This window comes from Eptatretus burgeri, chromosome 13 (assembly GCF_056783735.1).
Source record: "Eptatretus burgeri isolate ZD-2024b chromosome 13, Ebu_testis_v1, whole genome shotgun sequence".
Classification (NCBI taxonomy): domain Eukaryota; kingdom Metazoa; phylum Chordata; class Myxini; order Myxiniformes; family Myxinidae; genus Eptatretus; species Eptatretus burgeri.
This window is the reverse complement of record NC_140973.1, coordinates 83,408,849-83,429,217: the sequence shown is the minus strand read 5'-3', so window position 1 is coordinate 83,429,217 and position 20,369 is coordinate 83,408,849. Positions and strand designations below refer to the sequence as shown.

Here is a 20,369-nt window from a genome sequence, read left to right as displayed (position 1 = left end):
TCTTTGACAACCTTTAAAAACTTTATTTTATTTCAATTGAATTCTATACTCGTACACTGTAGAACACACATCGTCTGTTTAGCAGGACTTTGAAAAATGTTCCGGCATTTTTCGTCATCACGACCAATCGAACTTTGGAAAAAACAGTTTTCCAAATTTGGACCTCATTTTATTTAGCACCTGCAACCGGGTTTTATAATTAGCCCATGCAGTGGGATACTGTTTTACAATCATGCGTTCTTGTTTATTACCTCTGCCACCGAAGGTGAAGGAGGATATATTTTCACCCCTTTCTGTCTCTGTCTGTCTGTTTGTATACAGGATATCTCAAAAAGTTGTGGACAGATTCGGACGAAACTTGGTGGACACGGGGGTGTGACAAGGACGAATTGATTCGATTTTGGTGAAGATCCAAATCTGGATCTGGATACGAGAATTATTTAATTTTTAAAGTGATTTTTCATCATTGATAAGGCCAAAAACGATATAATACTGTGCAGCACGATATTTTAAACATGTAATGGGCTCGATATGATCTCGTGGATCAGGCAATGCGGGGCGGAGGTACGCGCTCTTCCGAGTGCCCTTCTAGTTTTTTGTTGTTTTGGTCAAATTTAGTTCGAGTACAAACCAGACGTGGATGAGCCTTGCATTTTGGGACGTTTTCTATTTTTTTTAAAAATATTTGTTTTATTTTTGTGGAAGAAGGCCAAAACATAGGGAGGCAGACAAACATTGGATGTAGAGAGGAATGGTGGGGTGGGGGGGGGCAGGAGAGAGGAATGGTGGGGTGGGGGGGCAGGAGAGAGGAATGGTGGGGTGGGGGGGCAGGAGAGAGGATGCATGGGGTGGACAAGATCAATCTAGAAGGAAACTCTCAGGAGGGGAAACTGGAAAGGTGGAGGGAGGAAAGATTGGGGTGGGAGAAGGGGAGTTAACGAGGATAGAAAATATGACTTTGGATGGAGGATGACCTGAGATGGTGGTGAAAAGCTGTCTTGCAGACGAGGAGGGAAGAGTGAAATTAAAGAGGATGGGGAAGTTGGTTCCACAGCTCGGAAAAAAGAGGTACAAATGAGGAGGTGAGCAGTGATCTTGGATTTAGGTTGTTGTGTTTTTTTATGTTGGATGTGGTTGATGCAAATCTCTTAAATTCATAATCTTGTCATGTTGGTGATTCCTCTCTTTAAGCTGGAAATGGGCTTATCTTGTCAAGTGAGGTGGAGAAACAATACAACAACAGGGGTGTTCAATGAATGGACCATAAAACTGAAAATGTTATTTGGTGAAAACGTGACTCGACACGTGGAATGAGGGGGGGGGGGTGGGATCATCCCAGCCAAACAGGCTCCTTGATTTCAGCAGCCATTGGAAGACTAATACCTTTTTAAAATTTCTTTTGTATTTTGTACACAAAGTCTCGGCTCGTGGAAGGGCTAGAACACAGAATCCTTAAGTTTTAGGTTGAATGCTTACATCGTGGGACTTCCAAGTTCACTGCATGAGCTTCTCCTGTTCTTTTTTGTGCAATGAATCCACCATGGGTCAAGAACCATGAATGTGATGGAGCAACTGCACCTGGGATCAAATTATCAGGTGAGTGAGCTATTTATCCTGAGTTTTTAGGTCATCTCTAACGAGATGACCTCATAAAACCAGTCTCAATGTACGTATGTCCAACGTACGTACGTCCCCATTTTTTCTTCCAATTTTCTTGATATTTGGTATGTGGGTTGATGTCTGAGATGCACGACGGTATGACCTTTGACCCGATTGAAGGTCAAGGTCAACATCAAGGTCACTCCAAAGTTGCAAAATCGTCCATTTTCAAAATCTATGTCCTCCGCCGTTTATGATCCGATCTTCGAAATTCCTTGGATTCTGATAATATGGAACAATATCTAAATTTGGGCGGGCCGGTTTTTTGAAATTCGTCCTGGTTATCCAGTCACGTGTCTTCAAAGTTGGAAAAATCGTCTGTGATACGGTCAAAAAAAAATTCGATTGATCTTGATGAAACTTGGTATGTTGGTAGGGGTCGATGAGTGATACACGATGGTATGACTTTTGACACGATTGAAGGTCAAGGTCAAGGCCACTCCAAAGTTGCGAAATCGTTCATTTTCAAAATTTATCTCCTCCGCCGTTTGTGATCTGATGTTCGAAATGTCTTCGGATTCTGATATGGAACAATATCTAAATTTGGGCGGGCCGGTTTTTTTTTTAATTCGTCCTGGTTATCGAGTCACGTGTCTTCAAAGTTGGAAAAATCGTCTGATACGGTCAAAAAAAATTTGCCCAATCTTGAAACTTGGTATGTAGGTATGGGTCGATGAGTGATGCACGACGGTATGACTTTAGACACGATTGAAGGTCAAGATCAAGGTCACTCCAAAGTTGAAAAATCAGCTAATTTCAACATTATCTCCGCCATTTATTATCCGATCTCGGCAGAATTTCCAACGGATTATGATAGTAGGGTACAATATTTGAATCTGGTCAGGTCGTATTTTTCGAATTTGTAATTTCATTTCTGAGGTTTTCTATACTTTTTACTCCCGGGCTTTCGTCTGTACGTTGAACCAAAAGACAAGACGACATCGAAGCTATTCTAAGCCGATCAGAGATCCACATCTACAGAGCTTCAGAGATGACCGTCACCCCAACCAGGGGTAATTTTTATTTTTAAATTTAAACGTGCTAATCAATTGCCTTTGATCCAGAAGATAAAGATCCTGCTAACCTTATTTTTAATCACAAAATTGCCTGGCCCCTCAACTAAACCACCATTTTCCATGATGAATCCACAGCAGTTGCAGTTGCTCGTAGATCATGATTGATCGGGAAGTGATTCCAGGATAACTTTTGTACTCTGGGCCTCATCTGTCAGAGGTCACCTTTTTATTGGAGTCAGTTAAGATGGAAAAGGATACCCTGGGGATAACTATCACTGCCCTCTTGTTGGGCTGAATGCATAAATTATTTTGAATCTAGATTGGGATTTGATCCAGGAAATTTACCGTTTATTCCTCCATTCGTTGGAGTCATGTACCATCATAACGCTCCACCTCTGCAATGATAATCCTATCAAATGAATGCTTTACTTTGCATGATTAACAAATTTCCTGGTTCAAATTGATGACTATGGCTAATTGAGAACTACATTTCCCTTATGAGCAGATGCTATTTCATATATATATATATATATATATATATATATATATATATATAGTAGACGGCGCAAGTCGTCACCATCGGGACCGAGAAAAAAGTGACGACTTAGAAATGTGATGACTTGCGCGTATGCGAACATTCATGATGACTGTGGGGTGAAGGATGAAGTCGCGCGTGGCCTGGACACGTATGTGTGAGAGCCAGCTATTGTACCAAAAGGAAAACACAATCCTCGGGGCATAGGTGGGGGTTCATTGGTGAGTTGGAAAGTGATCAAGCAAAGATGGAATTCATGAATCAGTTTATCAACAGTAAAGATAATGAACAACTGTGAGACAACTCGTATACCATCGGTGATGGTATGGTGACAAATTACATGACACACAGTCATCGTGGTGATGATTACCACTCAATGCCTATGTGTAAATGAGTGCGGTAATGTACAAAACAAGCCAATATAAAACCATGATCGGACTTCAACACGAAGCTCGATCGATCCTTTACTCCTTCGCGAAGTAATCCGTTATGTTTGACTGCCTCAAACTCTTGGGCATCTGGTGCATGAGAAAGGACTCAAACCGGTCATTGTATTCCATAATGTTGTCTGGGCAATCCTCCACCGAAAGACGGTATCGGCCGAATATTTGGCTGAGCCGACATTTGCCGAAACCAGATGATGAGCGCGTCATGACATCTTCAAAGGACACACATTTCACGCATTTCACACTTACCACCAGCCTCACGATCTTCTCCACTTGTCCAAATATCTTGCCCTTATTCTTCAAGATATTGTTCAATGTCTGCCATTTGATGTCCAACTTCTCAGCTGTGGTTGTTTTCTTCATCAGTGGGTTTGCCTCGCAAAACTGGATAATGTCATATTTTTCTTGGTAGGTTTTAGTTGTAAGCTTACGCTTAGTCACCATTGTCCTGCCTGCAGTGCGATCAACGTGTGTACGCAGTTATAAATAGCCTATCACTGGCAGTGTAAACCAATGAGCGAGCATCACGATTCCATGAAATCGGCCTTCTTACGAGGCAGCAGTTCCGTGTGACGAGTTACGAGTGGTAATTTACTTGAGTTTCCATTACGCGGGAATGGACAACATCTGACGACTTAGACGAAGTGACGACTTAGAGATGACTACTTACAGAGGGATGACCCTTTATTTAAAGGGATTTAACATGAGATAAATTCGGGACTTTTTGACGCTGCCAATTTCGGCGAAGTGACGAGTTACACGCTGCAGACTTACGCCTAGTCTACTGTATATATTTTTTTATTTGTCAATTTCCAACTGCTTTCTCTGCTAATGAAGGGAGTAATTTATGTTGTGCTGTATTGTCATGTTTTTTTTTTTGCTTTAATTACTTTTGGGGGCCATAGATGGTGCTCATGGAAAAACAAAGGACACATTTTAATCAACATACAACACCCCAAGCATTGTTTCCACATGTTCCATGCATTTGCAGAGCATCATCAAGGTTGATCGAATCTAGATGGGGATTTGAGCCAGGGAATTAATTAATTATTTCCTCCGTATGATTGTTTTTTTTTTGTTTGTTTGTTTTTTTTAATCCCATAGTGATAGCTGCACATAGTGTGAAACTCAACCAAGGCCAGAGGTGGTCTGCACATTGACTAATCTTTCAGGTTTGCATCAAGTTTGTTGCAAACGAGCAGCAAAATGGTCTTTTTTGTATCACGAGTAATACCCGCTTCCTCAGGGCGTTAAATATGGTGTCCCGACCCACTCTCTCCAGCAGCACTTGGCGATTAAAACCAAGCACTATATCAGGTGTGTAGACGAAGATTGCAAGTCTCCCCACTGTCACAGGGGTGGGGAGAGACTTGCAATCTTCATCTGGGGGGTAGGGGAGGAGTATTTTATGCCTATGACCTGACCCTGTGTACCCCAAGCACGTATGCAAAATTTGCTGGAGATTGGCCAAGCCGTTTTCAATTCTACCAGCACATTACCCCACCGGAGGGTGATTGCGTCACCCTCCCCCTCATCCCCCATACTGTGATGACACACACCTGTGGCAGTTACATTTCAAGTTCACCTGGAAGGTAGTTCCAGGGAGCTTCTGGGATGGCGCATCGTCCGTCCGTCGTCCACAAATACTTGCAACAGCAACTCAAACTACACATTCGATCTTGATGAAATTTACCCCAACATTCATCACCATGTATATACCAAAGTTTGTTGAAGGCATTAAAAAAAAAAATCGAGCCCGAAGGGGGTCTACGAGGGTTGCCCCCCAAAATAAGTATTTACTTTATTCTCAGAAATTACACATACAATTCTAGTGGGGCAACTTAGCATAACAATTGTGCATTTTGTGAGGAAAGCACCAAATTTGGCACACTAGTAGCCCATCATATTATGAACAGATTTGGATATTGGGCCATCTCAAAATTTTTGATAGCAGTGGAAAATGGCTGCCACAGCCATCATCGGCTGAATTTGAGATGGTGCAATATCCAAATCTGTTCATAATATTGTTACAAATTCTGCGCCCGCCGGCGTGCGGAAAGCCGCTTTAGCCAATGGCGGTCGTCTCGCCCACCGAACGGACAATTCAGTCGCGACTTTCCGGAACAACGCCGAAAATCAGTCACGGGTGTGCTCCAAGCACACACCATAGCCTAGTCAATATGCTACCCGCGCACGACAGGGTCAATCGCCGAATTGTCGATGTACCTAATTATTCGCGCGGACAGCCTACTCAGAGACCGTACCTCAGCGAGGTCTGCTTGGACACGAACCACTTAAGCGGTCCGTTCCGTTCTGGAATAACCGAGCGGTGTATTATCACGAGACCTCGCTGGACCCAATTCTTTTATCGGCTATTAAAAAGCCCGCTATTATTCCGAGAGCAATATGGCGGTTCAATGGGGAAAGAGGACACGACGAACGGGTTAACATTCACACAAGGACATTTATTTATAAAACGACACACATATGCAGCCATGCATTCAGGTATGCAAAACACTAACATGCAAGTCAACAGAGAAGCAATGGAATTGGCGGGAAGGGATAAGACGCGAGCAAGACAAAGCACTACAACTGTCTATTATTTATTATTCACAAGCACTTATACAGGTTCTACTTATTGGACTCTGCGCCACAACATTCATTCAAAGAAACAAGGAAAGACCCCCTCAAAGACAAGGGGGTCAGACGGGGCCCGTAGCCCTTTATAACGTGGAGCTTGATGGACCGAAGGAGTTCCACGAGACCGTTGCAAGTTACCTCCACCCTCGTGGTCCCTCGATGGGGCGACCCGCGACGCTCCTTCCCCATGGCAGCTAGCGTAACCGCGGTTGCGCCCAGGCCTTGCCAAGCGGCCGGGTGATTCGGGCCTCAGCCGGCGACGCGTTGAGAGGAACGAACGGGTTTTGATGCTCTTTCAAAGTTGATGCTCTTTGTGAGAACCCGTCCGTTCCTCAGTGATGCTCGGACTGTCCCGAAGCCCGATCACCTCAGACCGCTTGGCGCTGGCTGGCGAGCTCTCTCCGGCTCTCCCCACACGAACGCGCAGGTCCGCGCGGCACAGCAGGCTCAGCCACGCTCTCCGTCTCGCGTGTCCTCCGCTCTCCTGGACTTCGCCCCCACCTGTGTTCTCCCGACTCCACACTTCACCGACTGACTCCACCGACGATTCTCGACTCTGACTCTCGACCGAACTGGCGCTCTGCGCGGCCTTTTATAGGGCTCGAGAGACTAGATCTGACCTCCGCTCTCTGACCTTCGACCCCCCAAAGGCCCCACCCTTTCTCTCCTGTGATCCGAATTCCGACGCGAAGCTTCCACAGAGCGGACGTGCGCGAGATCACCCAAACTTGCTCGGAGAGCGGACGTGCGCGAGATCACCGTCGCTGGCGCCAACAAAGAAACCCCCGCGTCGTTTGCAGCGACGCTGTTCGCTGGGAACTCGCCATGGCTGGCGCAAAGATGGCGGCGTTTGCGGAGATGAAGGTGACGCGATGTTATTCGGGTGGGGGAGATGCGGTTTAGGAGATGGTGGGGAGATGTCGTTATGACGGCGGGGTGGAGAGGGTGGTTGGTGGTTGACGTGGTGGCTGGTGGGTGGCGTGGAGAAGGTGATTGGCGTTGTGGCGTGGTGGAGAAGGTGGTTGGTGGCTGGTGTTGTGGTTGGTCCAAAATAACGATAGTAAAGAAAAACGGCTAACTCAAAGATCACAGCCTGGGTGACACGAATAATTCCCATTAAACAACGGTGGGGAAATCTAACTGAACACGGACTTATCGGCAAAACTGAACTAAGGACCTATATGGTGTTCTGCGAATTTCCACAGCCGTAACAATATGTTAGGCTACTGGTATGCCAAATTTGGTGCTTTCCTCACAAAATGCACAATCGTTATGCTATATTTAGCTAACTTGCCCCACTCGTGGGGCAACTTAGCATAACAGTTGTGCATTTTGTGAGGAAAGCACCAAATTTGGCACACTAGTAGCCTATCATATTATGAACAGATTTGGATATTGGGCTATCTCAAATTCAGCCGCTGATGGCTGTGGCAGCCATTTTCCACTGCCATCAAAAATGTTGAGGTGGCCCAATATCCAAATCTGTTCATAATATGATAGGCTACTAGTGTGCCAAATTTGGTGCTTTCCTCACAAAATGCACAATTGTTATGCTATATTTAGCTAAGCTTCCCCACTATTCTGATGAAGGTTGACCACAACCTTCATCACCCGTGATGTACCAAAGATAGTTCACGGCATGAAAAAAAATCTGGATCTCAGGATCCCATGGTGGGGGGGGGGTTGACTCCCCCCCCTAAAGAGGTATTTGCTTTCTTTTCAGAAACAACACACAATTTCGATGAAACTCGAGCACAACCTTTATCACCCATGATGTATCAAGATTTGTTCATGGCATTAAAAGAAAAATCCATAGGTGTTCACTTTCTTCTCCATTATATATTTTGTGGGTCATCCATGCCCACCAGTGGTTGCTTGGTTATCTTATCCAGGCACTACCAGGTGAGTTCCCAGGGGTACTACACGTATGTTTACTGTGAGTAAACTTACACATGCAATTCTGACAACTCTTCAATCTCCCCCTACCCTCCCCCCCTCCCGCACCCCAATAACCTCAAACTCCCCCTCCCCACACTAAAGCATCAATCCCTTACCTGCTTTAAGCTTTCAAACCCCCAGCGCACCTCAACCCCCTCTTTCCAACAACAGTCCTCAAACCCTCCCCCCCCAATCTTTACTTCCTTCCCAACACCAACTTTGTGCTCCCATTCTCACCTTCCTCCTGCTCATAAAAGCAAACAGCCATTCCTGCATCAAAACAGCCGAATATTTAACGCTTTTCCCTCCCCCTATCATGCTATCACCGAATTCACAGAAACCCGTCATGGTCGCCTGTCCAACTCACAATCCCGCAAGATATACAGAAAACCCGTGGCATGACAACTCTCAAGTGACCATGAGCAGGCTCATTGTGCCAATAAACGATTCAAAACTAATATTGTTAAGGATTCGGTGGTGGCGGGATTCGCACCCGACTCTTGGCAGCCAAATGTTGAAGATTCAGCGTCACTTATCAGCACCGCCGTCTCCGGGGTTATAACGCCGGCTGGCTCGGCACAGGTCTCGGGTTACGCGCCTCAGATCACGATACCAAAATACACCTGTGCCTTGCCAGTTGGGGAAATAGACCCCGGTTACAGACTGGGTTTGTCAGAGACCGAGCGAAGTCTGCCAGTCCGTAACCATTTTGGTTTTAAATACAAATCGAACAATTGTTCCTCAGCACGACACAAATAAACTCAATGCAGCAACTTTCATATGAATCAACCAGATTTATTGGGAACACGACACAAGCAAAACATTCACGAAAGTTATAATTAATCTATAACCAGCTCTTAACTAGGAAGCTACGGATACGGGTTTCGAAGGGAACCCTGGCGAGATAAACCTTAGACAACATGCAGACAAGACACAGAGTACTTGGTGATGCCTCATGGACAAGGGGAAAAGTGTCAAAGGCACGAATGCGGCTCGTGACAAGCCGATGTCAACGGATTTGAGCGCCCAAGCTCAAACACGCCGCGTGGAAAAATGGCGGCGTCGTCCTTTTGTCGCACCGCCCACGCACACAGCCTCAGCGCGTTCAGCCCCCGTAAGGTCGACAGCACAAGAGTGGAAGATCCATGGTGTGCTCCAGCTGGCTTTTCAAAAGGTCCAGCATACAAATCCAGGCCTGGCCTGCTCACCAGATCAGGACAAATTGGGGTGTTGGGCTCCGCAGGCGGATCGACGGGATTACAAGACGTGTCGAGCCGTGCCGTGAGTAGGGACAGTCAGAGGCTCCGTCACTGGACTCCGGATGAACCTGTCGAGGACCTCCTCATAAAAGTCGATCGCCGACTCCCCTCACGCAGTTCCTCCTGCCTCCTCACGAAGCAGATCGCAGACAGACACAGCCATCCCTTACACAGCCGATCGCGACTCCCACTCGTCGTTTCTCTCTAGCAGAAGGCAGACTGACCTCATCCAGTTCCTCTTGCCTTTTGGGGCGGCCTTTTTATGAGAGCCGATCGCAAAAACCCTCATGCAGTTCCTCCTACCGCCGATCGCACGACTCCGCACAGGCAGATCCACCCCCGCCTTTCCGGCGCTTGCTCTCCTGGACACTCCCCCCGGGGACCCGTGATTGGTCCATCGCTCGAGATTGCAGCTGCCCTCCACCAATCGGCTGCCGACACTCTCAGAGCACTGGGAGGGGCCAGTTCGGAGAGGGGAAGGAAGAAGAAGAAAACCACCTCTCGGCACACCACTGTATGAACAATGAACAGCCTGCTACACCTCCCGACACACATGTAACGTCCAATTACCGTACAACCTGGCTAAACATGCATTTAAGGGGGAATCTGGGCTAATCCTACAATTAATAACATACTAGGGGCCATTTCCGCAACAATATTCTTACTGACGCATATGCAGTATTCACATCATAAAAAGTAAATAATGGTAGATGCTTTCTTTCACAATGTCAAGAGATTGCTGGAAGTCTTCAACAACGACCTTTATCATGACATGGGTTTTATGGTCTTTGGTCAATGGGTAATGTGGTAGTTTAAGAGAAAATAGTCATAAATAATAACAAGGACCTGCCTCACATCCACAGTGAAAGCCTTGCTCGAGAGAATACAACAGACCGCAACCTTGATCACAGGCCGATCTTCACAAGACCTGTGATGCCCATCGGCTGAAAATCCTTTTAACTGTTGCTTTGGTCATTTTACACGTAAGGGGAAACTTATTGGGAGGGTATGGTGATTGTGCATATGACACGTGCGAAGATATCTTCGACTTTGCATAGCAGGAATTACCAATATGGCGGCCGTAGTTGATAAATTGTGGGTGGGGTCAGGCGAATTGGCGAACCAATCGGTGGGACGCGCACACACATACCGCTCCTTTTATAGTACAGACTAGCAGGGTACTCATCTCTGACACGTTTGCAGATGTCTCACCTCAAATGACGTGGTGGTAGAAACGGGAATTCAGCCTAAATATTCAGTGAGCAGATATCGCAGTGGGTGGTACCGGTAACATTGGCAACCTTGTGCCATTCCACCAGCTGTGATTTCCAATCCATGCTTGTACTGCTTGGGAGTGAGGGTGATGTTGATGAAAGCTCAGCTGGGAAGCGGATTTCAGCACTTTTTGAGCCTCTCGCCTGACCGATGATCACCGGAGTTCTTTCCATTCCAACCGACCACCTCCAGGCGCCTATCCCTCTCCACGTTGCTTCTTCAGCCCCAACCCACCTTTCTCTATACTCCCGATAGCTTTGCTTTTTGGAAATTTCCATTTGGTATTTCTCACAACATTTCATTCTGCTTTCCCATTCGATTCGATGGTTTGCCGTAGATCGGTAGTTTCAGTTTTACTTTGGGATATCGGTTTCGATTCGTCATTGCAACTTGTGACGTGAATGGTGTACAGAAAGGGTTATCAAAAAGAATTTTAGGGGGGATTTCTTTTTCGATTTTCTGAGGGTGTAAAGGTTTAACAGGTCTTGAGGTTCTTAAAGGTCCACAGAATCAGAAATTTACCTTACCCAGTCGTACCCAGTTGTTCATGGATTCTGTGTCCTTTTCTTCTGACAAGGTGGAGAGCTTGCTGTCAAACCTCAACCCCGATTCTGCAACCGGTCCAGACGCCATTGGCCCTCATGTTCAAATAACCTGGTCTGCTGCTTGGGCCAGTGGAGTCGCTGGACCCTGGAGGGGGTTGAGACCTCTGGGGGTCTGAGGTAGCTCCTTCTGGGCACCCACCGGTCATCGTGTGCCATGAGAACCACTAGGGGAGGTGTTGCGGATCGCGCTTTGGTGGCGGCACCAAAGGGTGGCCATTAAGGGCCTGATCAGGTGACTGCCCGGGTATGCGGCCTGGAAGCCTCTCCCTGAGGCTCTGAGACAGCCAGCCTGTGGCGACCTGCCATGTGTGCTGATCTATGGATGCGGGTCGATGCGCATGGATCGGGTATGTGTACAGCCCACTGGACTACTGAAGCATCTGTGGAACGTTATGGAGTGTTGCGGGCCTCTCTGATCCTTTCGCAATCACCTTCCACAGATGGTCCACCATGATTTATGGGCTCTCGGCTTGGGAAGAGAGCCCTGGGTGCAATTTAGAACGGGAAGAATGGCTGCAGTGGGCGCTGCTGGGATTGAACGTATTCCCCAGTCGTGATTGGATTTGGTTTGTTCAGTTTACCTCTCGCCATTGTCAGGACTCGCCATGCTTTGCAATTGGTGGTATGCAGGTGAGTTGGGGAATTGGTTGGGTGATGGGAAAGAGTGGCCATGAGGGTCCACCATGTGGATTGGTGGAAAGGGTTAAAATGTGATGTATATTTTTAAATTATATAATTGTTTTGTTTTTGTGATATATGATGATGAATGTGTACGCAGGCCATGGCAGGTTAGGTAGGTGCACCATGGCGTGTATTACAGGTGCTGGAAATTGTTTGCCCCAGAGCTGAGTCCCCCGGTGTTTGTTCCCTTCCCGTCTGTGACCGAGTCCGGAGTGACGCACCTTAGTTTCTTTCGATTTCTTTAAGGTTTCTCGTGTCTCTCCTCACGACACGGGCGCACGTTGTCCGCCATTAATTCGGAACATCTCCTCAGGAGTTGAGCCGCTCGAGACATCGTGGGACTTTAACCTCCCGCCGGGACGAGTTCAACGTTAGTCGAGCCGTCGACGCGACAGTATATATTGTGATGCCAAGATGAACCGATTAGATTTCAGCATCAAGAGGTCTAAGGTCATGTCAAGTAAATATATGATACTTGAGAACAGCTGAAGGGCTTTAAATCAAACTTGGTGCACGTATGTACAAATGTGCATCAGTGAGTGCATCCATCCATGATGAAATTATTTGTTACTAAAAGGTCAAGGAGCAGAAGTCACATCAAAACTCCTGTAAATATGGAACCATTGGCTGTAGGATTTGAACTAAACCATGATACACATCTTTGGATTTAGATATCGAGTTGAAATGGTCTTGAAGTTTTAGGTCAAATTTGGAGTAAGCAAAGACAATGTGGACAGAGGCGTATCTGTCGACGTCACTAAGTCGAATTATGTCTAGTTATCAGTTTCATTTTTGTTCCTCCAATGTGTGCACATGAATAATCGTTTGCTGTGTGATGATCACAGTCATAAAGCAGCTTGTCACACACCTTGTCATTCAAAAAAAAAATTGTGAAATTATAAAAGCGAACCGGACGTTTACCATCGGAAAGTTTCACAAGACCTTCATGGAATGCCACCCCACCTTCTCACCATTGTCCTTGGCATGCCTTTTACATTCGTTGGGTTTCGTGCTCACGTTCACCGGACAATGTCTGGTGTCAGTTCTCCCTTGCCTGGAAAAATCTGGAAGAGCAAAGGAGTTACTGCACATTTTATAATCACAAAGTTACATCCTCTATTTGCAAAAACACTCCACTGCCATGCCGTGTCCCCAAACCCGTCTTGTATATTGTGGGGAAACTCATTAGGCCGAGAGAAATTATCGAATCGACTAATCGTGTTCAACTATCTTCGTGTATAGGCATCTTAAACTCAGATTTTACTTTGTGGGCCTTAATCTTACGGCCACTCAGCCAACTGGTAAGGCTCCAAAATGTTCTGTCGTCCACCGGTCTAATTTGGCATGAATCGGTGTTTAAAAACGCACGACCGCGGCTCATGCGCCTAACAAGTTTGGCCGAGCGAGCGTGTCCGCGAACAGCTAACGGGGGCGCTCGATGCGAACACAATCTGCCCGTATCATAGGTCCATAAGCCAATTTACGATGTGCCGTGGAGCTCGCTCCGATGACCACACACACGTTCTTATTAACCGGAAAGGGTTTATTACAAGAAAATCGAGGAGGGGGGTGGAGGTGTAAGAAGAAGAACATGACCACAAAGCGGAAATCACGCACCGTGGTAAATAACTATCAATAAAACAAATGTGTCCTTGTAACCACGACGGCTTAAACGGATAACTTATCGCATTCACTCAGGGACAGAATATGTCGTGCACAGGCCTGAGCTCTCATCGTTTCGTTTAATGGAAGAGGTGTAACTTGATAACCGCAGGAAATGTTCACAAAAGTGTACATTGGTCTGTATTGAAAGTTGTCCGTGTGACTGATGCCCAAGGCTGTGTAGTCTATGTTAGTTTGCTAGTAATAAAAACAATAATAAAGTCAAGTTAGTAATAAATAGGCCGCTCGGCTAAGTAATGCAACACCTGGCCAATCAGCAGTGACTCGGAATATCATGTCAAAACAAGCACAACCACTAAAACGTTGTCCCTACGATATGTCCGATAAATATCATGAGATCCTTGTGAAATGCAATGACATTGTGAAATCTCAGGATCAAAAAAAAACATAAGAGAAGCCCACACAATAAGGGATGGGGGGGGGTCTAACATACCAGATGGTCGACCTGGGGGTTGTGGTCTGTACGGTCATGCACGGTGTGTGCCGTATCGGTCGACCAGGGAGTTGTGGTCTGTACGGTCATGCACGGTGTGTGCCGTATCGGTCGACCAGGGGGTTGTGGTCTGTATGGTCATGCATGGTGTGTGCCATATCTGTCGACCAGGGAGTTGTGGTCTGTACGGTCATGCCCAGTGTGCGCCGTATCAGTTGACCAGAGGGTTGTGGTCTGCACGCTCATGCACAGTGTGCGCCGTATCGGTCAACCAGGGGGTTGCGGTCTGCACGGTCATGCACGGTGTGCGCCGTATCGGCTCCGGGTGCGATTGGGCACGGGAGCGGAAATGTGTGCTGTCATGCGGTTGGTATGTGCACGCAGGAAATCAGGAGAAGTCGGCTTTGAAGAGGTTAAGATGATAGTTGAAAAGCATTTTCACAGAAGCCTCCTAAACCCCTTGCACGGTTCAAGTTGAGGGGTTGCTTGCAAAAACCGCAGCAGTCCATCAGTTTGTTCCTGGCAGGACTGTGGGAGGCAGGTGAACATTGAGTACAGGTCGATGCTTGACGAGTCCGTTAGGGACCACTTCGTATTTTGGGTCAGTAATGAAAGTCTTCAGAAGAAGCTGTTGGAAACTGATAGAGTTACATTAAAGATGGCAGTTGAAAAAGCATTGGGTTACCAGTCAGCTAAAAGGGGAACCGCTGTGATTCGTGAGGCTTCTGGGGGAACCAATTGTTTCGTTCAGTCCAAATGTTGTCATTTCTTCCATCGGAGAACGTCATCTGTTCGACGTGTGGTGGGAAGCATTCCCTGAACAGTTGCCGATTCAGGACTGAATCTTCTCTTCGTAGCGGTAAAATGGGTCATGCCGTGAGACGACGTGCTTCGAAGCCAGACTCCAATAGTCAGGGAGTGACAACCAAAATGGTCTGGATTCATAAATGGACGTGGCCGCACTAGAGTCTGAGATATGCAGGTTAGGGGATCACTCCTCAGTATGTGTTAACGTGGTGTACGATACACTACCACACATCTAGTTCTGGAGCTTTTAACGTGCGCAGTTGGCATTGAAGGGACCAAGGTTGACATGGAGATAGATACGGGGTCATCATGCTCTGTCGTCAATCAGAAGGTGTATGATTCTCTGGAAAATAGACCACCATTTCTTCGTTCCTTCCGTACTATGAAGACGTTCACTGGTGAAACAGTCCCCCTTAGTCATGGAGGCTGTTATCAGAGAGACATCGAGGTCAACAACAATGATTGTGAATAGTGGTTACTTGCAGCCCCAGTTTATTGAGCAGGAATGGACTTGTACAGCTGAAGTTGAACTGGGCAAAGATCAAGTGACTCAAGTTGCATCGTCGCCCAGAGGTGACAGTGTTAGCTGATTATGAGGATTTATTTGCTGGAGTTACAGATCAGGTTGTTGGCTTGATGACTACATGCCAAGGCAGAATGCAAGCCTAAATTTGGGAAAGCCAGACAAGTGGCATCATAATATTTCCTTCGCGAATTCAGGAAATTTCTGGGTCCTTTCAGATATCGAACCATCTCGTAATTACGAGTAGAATGAAGAACTGGTCTTGCCAGGGAAGGTTGATGTCAATTTGCATCTTCTTTTGCTCCAACAAAGGATGAACGGCCAAAACGTCACCTTGTCCTTGCTTCCCATGACGATCACCATTCCTCAACGTCCTGTCGATTTCATCTTTAGTAATCACGAGTAGTTTGTAGAGGGAGTGCTTTCATGAATGTTCTAGCTTTGAGTGCATATAAATGGGAAAGCAGAGTCTGGAGGGGGAAGAAAAGGCAGTCATCTGTCACTTTGCAATTGTTCAACGTCATGCCAGAGTACTTCGTGTATCACCCAAGGTGACCAGGGGTGTGGTGTGTTATCAAGCGGTTTAAGCACTCAAGCAAGCACCCTTTGTGCGCTGGTAAAGTCCCCATTGTTTGGCCATAAAGGCCCCATTGTTTGGTCATATAGGCCACATTGTGCGCTCGGCCTCATGCGCTTGTATTTGTATTGATCGTGTTCCCCGGTGGTGATTGTATTGTTGTTAAATTTACCTCTCCCCATTGTCAGGACTCACCATGCTCACCTGCTGTCGGTATGCAGGTGAGTCGGGGAATTGGTACGGGTGATGGGCAAGAGTGGCCACGAGAGCCAAGCACGTGGATCGGGTGGAAAGGGTTAAAATGTGTGTACTGCATGGTGAATTAAATAATTGTGTGATGTTTGAGTGCGTGTGACGATTCGTGTGTACCCAGGTCACAGCAGCTTCGGTGCACCACAGCATAACCAGCATGACTCGTTCTTCATTCCACCGGATGATTTGAGTCGCTCTCATTCAAGAACCCGTGCTACGTAAAATCCAAGCTGTTTTGACAAGGAATTTGACAAGGAGCGAGCAATTTCACAGAATGGCGATGGTGAACCAGGTCTCCTGTGTTGACATTGAGGAGTACAAGTTGCACAAGGTCGTTGTGTTCCTTAAACTTCTTTGATTTTTACATCAGAGACGATTTTAGAAGCACATCAGTTCCAGCAAAGAATAAATAATTTGGGGTCAGTAGGTCCCCCCCAAAGGTCAGCACGTATCCATCAAGATGGGATTCATCGTGTGTTTATGGAATCGCAAGGCGACCTGATCATGGCCTTTCCACGCAATCCGTCGCACGATCATCGAACCATCGTCACACGGTTGCACGCAACGTGCGGATAACTCCACATCTCCAGGCGTTGTAGGAAACTGAGCACGAACGTACGGAACGTACGGCACGACGCACACCAAAGGTCGATGATCAACCTCTCCTGCGGGATATGAGTGACGACGAGTGCTGCAGTTTCATTGAATTACACACACTGCAGCACTCGCCGTCATCCATCATGGCGAACACGAGTGACCCCAACTTACCGCACATTGTCCCCACACAGCAGCCCCTTGAAGGTCTCCAGCGCACCTGCACAGGAGAGGCCAAGACCCGGCCAAGCGCACAGGGCTCACAGGCTTGCCCTCGGGAGCTCCATCTCGAGATGGTCCACGGATCACTGGATGAACCAGGCGTGGGAGGTTCTTCTCATGCTAGATTATCATTCAGCTCAGATCATGAAGGACGCCCGGCGGCGTCCAATGGCATGCTGCACTCGGTCCGTGCATGTGCAGCTTCGCAGCACCGAATCCACGTCTGCACGGGACAATTGCAAACCGGAGAATCCTGAAACCAATTTCTGACGGAATGGGATGCACGACTAAAATTTACCACCTGTTGCCGCAGCAGATTACGGTAGAGCTTGTTCTCCTCCAGAAGTAGATGCGGTAAGTAAGATCACATCTGGCATGTTCCCCTATAAATGTAACATCGTGTGGATCCTGGTCAAATTCCCTCTGGATGCAACATCGCGTGGATCCTGGTCAAATTCCCTCTGGATAGAACATCGTGTGGATCCTGGTCAAATTCCCTCTGGATGTAACATCGCGTGGATCCTGGTCAAATTCCCTCTGGATGTAACATCGCGTGGATCCTGGTCAAATTCCCTCTGGATAGAACATCGTGTGGATCCTGGTCAAATTCCCTCTGGATGTAACATCGCGTGCATCCTGGTCAAATTCCCTCTGGATGTAACATCGCATGGATCCTGGTCAAATTCCCTCTGGATGTAACATCGCGTGGATCCTGGTCAAATTCCCTCTGGATGTAACATCGCATGGATCCTGGTCAAATTCCTTCTGGATGTAACATCACGTGGATCCTGGTCAAATTCCCTCTGGATGTAACATCGCGTGGATCCTGGTCAAATTCCCTCTGGATGTAACATCGCGTGGATCCTCATCAAATTCCCTCTGGATGTAACATCGTGTGGATCCTGGTCAAATTCCCTCTGGATGTAACATCGCATGGATCCTGGTCAAATTCCCTCTGGATGTTCCAGGCCCACACCTGAGTTATCAGGTATGCAACCAAATCGCTGTCGAAATGGCACAACTTCATCACGTATATCGGCACGTATCCGCTAAACGGTTAGGGTGCCTGGCTTAAGATCTTAGAGTCTTGAGTTCAAACATCTGTCATTGAATTAGCAACAGGTGGGCTGACTCGGCCTGTCATCCTTCTGAGGTCGGCAAAATGAGTACCAGCGAACTGGTAACAAGGGGCACCGCATTGGCGGCACAGCCGCAACCCAGAAATGATGCAACCAGCAGCCACAGGCTACATCTGAATAATATATAAATAAATCACGTGCATCTGCTTTGTTCACCTCTGTCAGGTAGTTACGCAACAAAGGTGCTCACATTTCAAAAGATGTGCACGCTCAGGATTGTGAGAACCCAGGGTAGTTTGTGATTGTGCACGTGATGAAAAATGCATCACAACTCGCTCAGCACATCGCAAGAAAGTCAAGGTTCCTTCACACATCCAGACAATTGAATTGTGTGCAACTCAGCGGTGCGACTGTCTGATGGTGGGACGTGAACCTCGTGTCTTGACAGCCCTGGCTGGTCGAGATTCCAGTCCACAAAGGTTCATACCCACATCATCATCAAATGGGACATCAGATCAGATATTTGGATCCAAACATTACAAATTCCACTTCTCCTGGAAATACAAACTCGCTGGATATCCAGATTGTAATTCATTTATTAACTAGAGGGGGAGCACTCGGTAGAGTGCAAAACCTCCGCCGCCAATACTGCTGGGTCACTGAAGTGAACGTGATATCCTATTCATTAAATATGATGTCAACAGTGCTGACAGAATTATAGTTCTTTTCTCCAACATTTTTTTTTGGGGGGGGGGCTTGGAAATAACTTAAAACATGTAGAAATGCAAAAAAAAAAAATTCAAATATTTTTTAAAAATGGCCGCCATAGCGGCCATATTGGATTTTGGACCGAGTCCAAAATCTAATGGCATGGTCCTTGGACCATACCTAATCCCCCCACCAAGTTTCGTCGAAATCCGTCAAGGAGTTTTTCCGCAATACTGTTCACAAACAAACAAACAAACAAACAGAAAGGGGTGAAAACAGTAACCTCCGATCTTCGATGGCGGAGGTTAACTGGAGGGGGAGCACTCGGGAGAGTGCAAAACCTCCGCCGCCAATACTGCTGGGTCACTCAAGTGAACCTTATATTTTATTCATGAAATATGTCAACAGTGCTGACAGTTATAGTTCTTTTCTCCAACATTTTTTTTTTGGGGGGGGGGGGGTTGGAAATCACTTAAAACATGTAAAAATGCAAAAAAAATTATTTCTTTTTTTTGGGGTGGGGGTAACAATTTTTTTTTGGGGGGGGGGGTTGGAAATCACTTAAAACATGTAGAAATGCAAAAAAAATCCTTTTTTTGGGGGGGGTAACAATTTTTTTGCGAGGGGGGTTGGAAATCACTTAAAACATGTAAAAATGCAAAAAAAAAATTTTTCTTTTTTTGGGTGGGGGGTAACAATTTTTTTTTGGGGGGGGGTTGGAAATCACTTAAAACATGTAGAAATGCAAAAAAAATTTTTTTCCCTTTTTTGGGGGGGGGGGGTGTACCAATTTTTTTTTGGGGGGGGGGTTGGAAATCACTTAAAACATGTAGAAATGCAAAAAAAAACTTTTTTGGGGGGGTAACAATTTTTTTGGGGGGGGGGTTAGAAATCACTTAAAACATGTAGAAATGCAAAAAAAAAAAATTTTCTTTGCGGGGTGGGGGGGCTGTTAGGGTTAGTCCGCTCCAAGCGGTAAGTCCGCTACAAGCGGACTTGTTAAGTCCAAGTCCGCTACAAGCACCAAGTCCAAAATTTAATGGCATGATCCTTGGACCATACCTAACCCCCCCACCAAGTTTCGTCGAAATCCGTCAAGGAGTTTTTCCGCAATACTGTTCACAAACAAACAAACAAACAAACAAACAGAAAGGGGTGAAAACAGTAACCTCCATCCATCTTCGAAGATGGCGGAGGTTAATAATTATTAACATGAATATATTTGTATTAAACGTATCGATACGTGATCTGGTGTCACAAAATGGTGTATAGGTAACACACGAGCAAACACAAGGAAATTACACAGGTGCAGGCCATTCAGCCCATCATGCCTGCACCACACCAACAACACATCAACACCACACCAACAACACATCAACACCACACCAACAACACATCAACAACACATCAACAATACATCACCACATAAACACACCA

General features: G+C 46.5%; 1 protein-coding gene across 4 annotated transcripts in view; it reads right to left on the bottom strand.

Moving 5' to 3' along the window:
- LOC147014927 (ras association domain-containing protein 1-like) overlaps positions 1 to 20,369 on the bottom strand; it is a 65,203-nt gene that overhangs the window by 1,542 nt on the left and 43,292 nt on the right. For 2 of the 4 annotated variants that reach the window (XM_085853421.1, XM_085853422.1), the window contains exon 2: positions 13,026 to 13,118. In XM_085853421.1, the coding sequence (XP_085709547.1) occupies positions 13,026 to 13,040 (15 nt within the window). In that variant the 5' untranslated portion in view covers positions 13,041 to 13,118. Of the gene's footprint in view, positions 1 to 13,025; positions 13,119 to 17,097; positions 17,505 to 20,369 lie in introns of those variants that run through there. The other 2 variants (XM_085853423.1, XM_085853420.1) reach the window with 2 other exon arrangements.